General features: G+C 32.8%; 1 protein-coding gene across 1 annotated transcript in view; it reads right to left on the bottom strand.

Annotated features, from left to right (window-relative positions):
* Positions 1-4,009: 4,009 nt before the first annotated feature.
* The window catches only part of LOC113465474 (transformation/transcription domain-associated protein-like), a 24,094-nt gene continuing 22,299 nt past the window's right edge, over positions 4,010-5,804 (bottom strand). Inside the window, exons 5-6 of the mRNA XM_026820012.1 lie at positions 4,992-5,125; positions 4,010-4,021 (exon numbers count right to left, since the gene is read on the bottom strand). Coding sequence (XP_026675813.1) covers positions 4,010-4,021; positions 4,992-5,125 — 146 coding nt within the window. The remainder of the gene's footprint in view (positions 4,022-4,991; positions 5,126-5,804) is intronic.

The following is a 5,804-nucleotide window of genomic DNA, read 5'->3' as shown; positions in this document are numbered from 1 at the left end:
CGCAGTATAAACATGGTGAAGGATATACCTAGCTATAGCAAAGGTGGCAGTATTGTATTGGAATTGTAGTTTGAAGACAAAATAACTAACTAACCTATCTGAAGACATTTTTCTAGACGAGTGCTCATCACCTAATGAAGAGATGCTGTACAATTATAATTATTTCAAGCTCTGCTTACTAAATTACCTAAGTTGTCGCTTAATATTTCGCATTCGCAGAGAAAAGAATAAAATGTAATTATTACAAAAGATCAAAGGGGTACCTAAAGATATTCTTTAAACATCGAAGTTATAAAAGGCCTAGGTGGGTCTTTTATTTAGCATGCAGGGACTTTTCAGTCCTATTCCAGCAGTATACGTAAGATCTATTCCTCCAGTTCAATAGGTACCATAATTTCTTTTATACAATTTTTCTTATACAAGTAGGTAGATAGTGTAGGTACAATAAATTAGTTAACTATTATCAACAATAGGTGGTACAATTAATTTCTTAAGTTTAAAGCACTGATCGGGCAAAATCCAGGAGTCTAGAAGTATTAATAAATTAGTGGATAAGTAGAAATAAAGACTAGAGCATCTTTTTACCTACTAGGGTTGATGACCGCTTCTGACAAAGTTCAAATGAATGTCTTTTATTTGTTTAGGTACTCTATTCCCCATTCCCCTGCTTACGAGTCTGACTGACTAGACGAGTGCACTTCGTTATTTATTTTCTTTTATGACAAAATTCTATGCTAACTAGAGAACTAACTAATTTTTACTATGCAGGTACCATTATGTTGATTTTTTATTATGAAATAAAAATTAGGTACGTGAGTTTTTTCCCCTTCTTTTTTTTTATATTTCCCGACCGCTAACTAATTTTTCATGCTTAACAATCATTGCCGAACAATTTGGTTAGAATACAAATAGTTACAATTCCCACCATCGACAAAAATTTGTACTCGTTTTTCGATTGCAAATATTTCAACGGGTTACTTTAAAATTTTGAAAGTTCATCAAATAATTTACACAGGAAACTATTAATTGTGTTGTGATTATGATTATTGGGCACTAGTCTTAAGAAAAATGTCAAGAATAGTTCAAAGTTGTATCGAAAACATAGAGGACCTAAGTAAAAAATACTTAAATGAATAATAAAAAAAAAAGAAAAAAAAAAAAAAAAAAAGACAAGGAAGATTTATGGACCAATGATTATTCTTTATTAGAAGAACCTTGCTGAGATAGCTTTACAATTTTGGAGAATTTATCCGATCTAAAAACAGTTCCCCTTCAAAACTGAAGTTTGTGTAAATTTTTGGTACCTACCAAGGAAAATGACAATGTAATGCTTTTGAGACGTCAATATCAATTATCTTGACGTCCTTAAACATAACAAGGATCCAATGCCTCACTGGCAGCAACTTTCATGGCTACCTTCAATGTTGATCTGTTAGTCAGGTATCTGCAAAAAAAGAAAATTATCCTGAACAATACTAATTAAACTGGTGCTGGTATACGTATTGTGCGGTAAAGGAAAAAGAGAGAAAAAAAAAGAAATGATACCTAATAAAGATAATAGAAAGTAAAAAATGAAAAATAAAAAGGAAATAGAAAGTACTAAAAAGAGTCACTGGATTCTTATTGGACAAATCACGTATGTGTATAAAATGCCTTCAAAATAATCTCCAAGTAAAAAAGTATGCAATGTGCCTTACAAAAAGTGGTTTCAATAAAAGCAATGTCGGGTTGCATTTGCACTTTTTGAAGGCGTAAGATGTTTCCGTAAAAATTACCTTCGGGTGGCATTTGCACTTTTGAAGGCGCAAGATGTTTCAATAAAAGCAATGATCTTTTTTCTTAGATTATTATTATTTTTTATTTATTATTTTATTTTTTTATTTTATTTTTTTACCTTTTTTCTTAGATTTCTTACTCACCTCTTCTAAAATATCACCCGTCTGTAGTGTTTGTACTATTTCGTGTTTGCGCCCAGAGAGGGGAGGGGGGGAATCTATGCGAGTCCTCAGGTGTCGGTATTGCGAGGCTTGGACTCGAGTTCTTGTCATCGTACGTCGCTTAGCCTCGGTGAACCGAAACCCCTGGGCCTCCATCCCGATCTGAAGAGAACATCGAGGGAGAAGTGTTAAAACGCTAAGCGAGCACTTGAAATACGAAAATCTTTCAAATAGGTAAATCACAGAAAAGTAGAAAAATTTTCAATCGAAATTTCGATGATCTCATACAAAATGCACAACGTGCATTTTAGGTAAGCACCTACATCCGTGCTCACTGCTCACACATCTATTTATTTATCGTATGACACCTCACACATCAAAGCTAAAAATCGGACAGTCACTCATCCAGATATCAACCAAAGTCAATGTTGCTTCAAACTTCGGACTTAGAAAAATTTTCAAAAAAAAAATAAATAAATCAATTTTTTTTTCATACTTTATATGATTCCTTATCACACGGGGAGTATTTTAAGATAGGAAATCTTTGGTCGAAAATTGGCCGCCGTAGGCGGTCGATTTTGGACTTAGAAAAATTTTCAAAAAAAAAGTTCAATTTTTGGACACTTTTTAATGATCCCTCATTGCACGGGGAGTATTTCAAGATAGGAAATTTTTGGTCGAAAATCGGCCGCCGCAGGCGGTCGATTTTGGACTTTGAAAATTTTTCAAAAAAAAAAGTTCAATTTTTGGACACTTTTTAATGATCCCTCATCACATGGGGAGTATTTTAAGATAAGAAATTTTCGACCAAAAATCGGCCGCCGTAGGCGGCTCAGGCTCGGGACTTACAAAAATTTTATTTTTTTTTAATTATTATTATTATTTTTTTTTTTAAATACGTATTCCGCAAATGTAATAGAAAGTCGTGTGATGTTCACACCAGATTTTTTTTTTTAAATTTTTCTAAGTCCGAAGTTTGAAGCAACATTGACTTTGGTTGATATCTGGATGATTGACTGTCCGATTTTTACCAAATTGTTACAGTGGACCATACCGGGATAGCATACCAAATTTCATCGCTCTAGGACAAACCGTAAGGGTAATAGAAAGTAAAAATTAATATTTGTGTGTGTGTGTGTGTGTGTGTGTGTGTGTGTTTTTTACCTACTGGGATCAAAATGTAGATAGCTCTAAAATCAAGTGAACGTGAAATTTAGACATTGCTATTCCTAATCAAAACATTTAAATTTTACCTACTGGGATCAAAATGTAGATAGCTCTAAAATCAAGTGAACGTGAAATTTAGACATTGCTATTCCTAATCAAAACATTTAAAAAATGTATTCTTATCAAGTACTTTTTCAGATATCAGGTAAGAAGCAATAAAAAATAATATACCCTTGATTCTACCAAAATATAGATAGGTACCGAAATCATAAGCATTTACCCTAATCTAATAAACTTCAATAATGAAAATTTGGCCTAATAAAGTAGATTCAGGATTAAAAAAACACGAGTAAGAAAATAAAGTTTGATACCGCTCATTTGATAAAAGTCAACTTCTTAAAAATTTTGAAAGTTCATCAAAAATTTACACAGAAACTATTAATTGTGTTGTGATTATATTATTGGCACTAGTCTTAAGAAAAATGTCAAGAATAGTCTCAAAGTTGTATCGAAAACAAGAGGTACCTAAGTAAAAAATACTTAAATGAATAATAATAATAATGGAAAAAAAAATCGAAATTAAATATAATTTAAGAAGGTTTTACATTTCGATAGAGCTCAAAGAGATTATTTCTTATTATTAACCAGGTATTTAGAAGAAAGAAAAAAAAAAAAAAAAAAAAAAAAAAAAAAAAAAAAAAAAAAAAAAAAAAAAAAAAAAAAAAAAAAAACAGTTCCCCTTCAAAACTGAAGTTTGTGTAAATTTTTGGTACCTACCAAGGAAAATGACAATGTAATGCTTTTGAGACGTCAATATCAATTATCTTGACGTCCTTAAACATAACAAGGATCCAATGCCTCACTGACAGCAACTTTCATGGCTACCTTCAATGTTGATCTGTTAGTCAGGTAAGTATCTGCAAAAAAAGAAAATTATCCTGAACAATACTAATTAAACTGGTGCTGGTATACGTATCTAGCGTAGTAGGTAGTTGTGCGGTAAAGGAAAAAGAGAGAGAAAAAAAGAAATGATACCTAATAAAGATAATAGAAAGTAAAAACTGAAAAATAAAAAGAAAATAGAAAGTAAATAATAATAATAATAATAATAATAATAATAATAATAATAATAATAATAATAATAATAATAATAAATATATATACTTGCATGTAAAATAGTGAGGGAATATTATCACTTTATTATTCTCATTTCGTGTCTGGGTGTAAATTAGCAATATTTAAAATTCCTACACCCAGAAGTGACGTATCGATCCCATTTTGTTTACGTTGATGAATAAATGATTTTTCCAGTAATTTCGGTTTTCACTATGTTTGAAATGACAAGTCAGCAGATAAAATACAGGTAGATATCTAAATTATAGTAAACAAGGAAAAATGTTCTGTAAATTAATTAAAATTTGTGTGTTTATTAGGAACAATTAGCTATGCAATTACGAGTAAAGTAATTACCTATAAGGCACCTAATTATGTTGTGCAATGTTTTTCAAGGGATGGGACGAAAGCTTGATAAAATACTTAAAATCACATCATAAATTTATGTATAAATTGCATTTTTTGGAAACCAAGATTTCGACACATCCACTATTTATCAGTGGATGTGTCAGATTTCCGATATTCACAGTCTACATCTAAATTCTACCTACATCAATATTGTTTTTACTTTTGTCTTCTATTTTGTAGACATTTCCCTCCTTCCTCATTCCCGATTTTGAAAATTTGGACCGATTGCAATACTTTCATTACTAGTATAGCTCCGCTATACTGTAGTAATAGAAAGTAAAAATCCAGACTACATTATTTTTGTCCGCCAAACCTTGATTTTCGGACTTCGTTCCCTGGACTAAAATGGTCAGTGAAAGACTTTACCTTGAAGTCAAAGTCAGCAGTGAATTGTGTCTTCATTCTCTGGAACACAGGGTCTTGTATTGTCTGCTGAGCTCTCCTAGCTAAACTCTCTGATCCTGCACTCGCGAAGGTGGCAGTCATAGAGTTGACGTTCTCTGAAACAATACACAATGGGGGCACGGTTGGTCCAGTGGTAACGCGCTTGCTCGCCATGTAAGGTCGGGTTCGAATCCCACCATCGACAAAAATTTGTACTCGTTTTTCGATTGCAAATATTTCAACGGGTTACTTTCTGGTTACTTTCAACGGGTTACAACGGGTTACTTTCTGGTTCTCAGACTAAGCCAAGAAATTAAAGATGCTTTCAATCGAAAAGAAACCACAGTAGCAGTGTTTGTAGACTTCAGAGCTGCCTATGACGGAATCTGGCGCTGTAAATTGTTTGAAAAACTTAGTAAACTTGGAATTAGAAGCAACATGTTTAGATGGATTTCTGACTTCATCAACCAACGATTCTGCGCAACGCGTTACTCAGACACCCAGTCTAGCTACAAACAGACTCACGCCGGCCTTCCACAAGGAGCAGTGCTAAGCACTACTTTGTTCAACATCTTCCTGAACGATCTTCTTACAACGCTTGAGAAAACTGGTGTTAAAGTTGCAGCTTTCGCAGATGACTTGGTGCTGTGGTCATCCAGGAAACCAAATCAAACCAACCAACTCAAAAATGAGATAAATAAAGCTCTAAGAACCTTGAAAATCTGGTGCTCCGAAAACCTCATGGTTGTTAATGAAGATAAAACGAAATACCAAGTATTCAGCCTAGCCAGAAGA

This window comes from Diaphorina citri, unplaced genomic scaffold (assembly GCF_000475195.1).
Source record: "Diaphorina citri unplaced genomic scaffold, Diaci psyllid genome assembly version 1.1 scaffold112, whole genome shotgun sequence".
Classification (NCBI taxonomy): domain Eukaryota; kingdom Metazoa; phylum Arthropoda; class Insecta; order Hemiptera; family Psyllidae; genus Diaphorina; species Diaphorina citri.
Note: the sequence above shows the minus strand (reverse complement) of the source record. Positions and strands in the feature narration are given on the sequence as shown.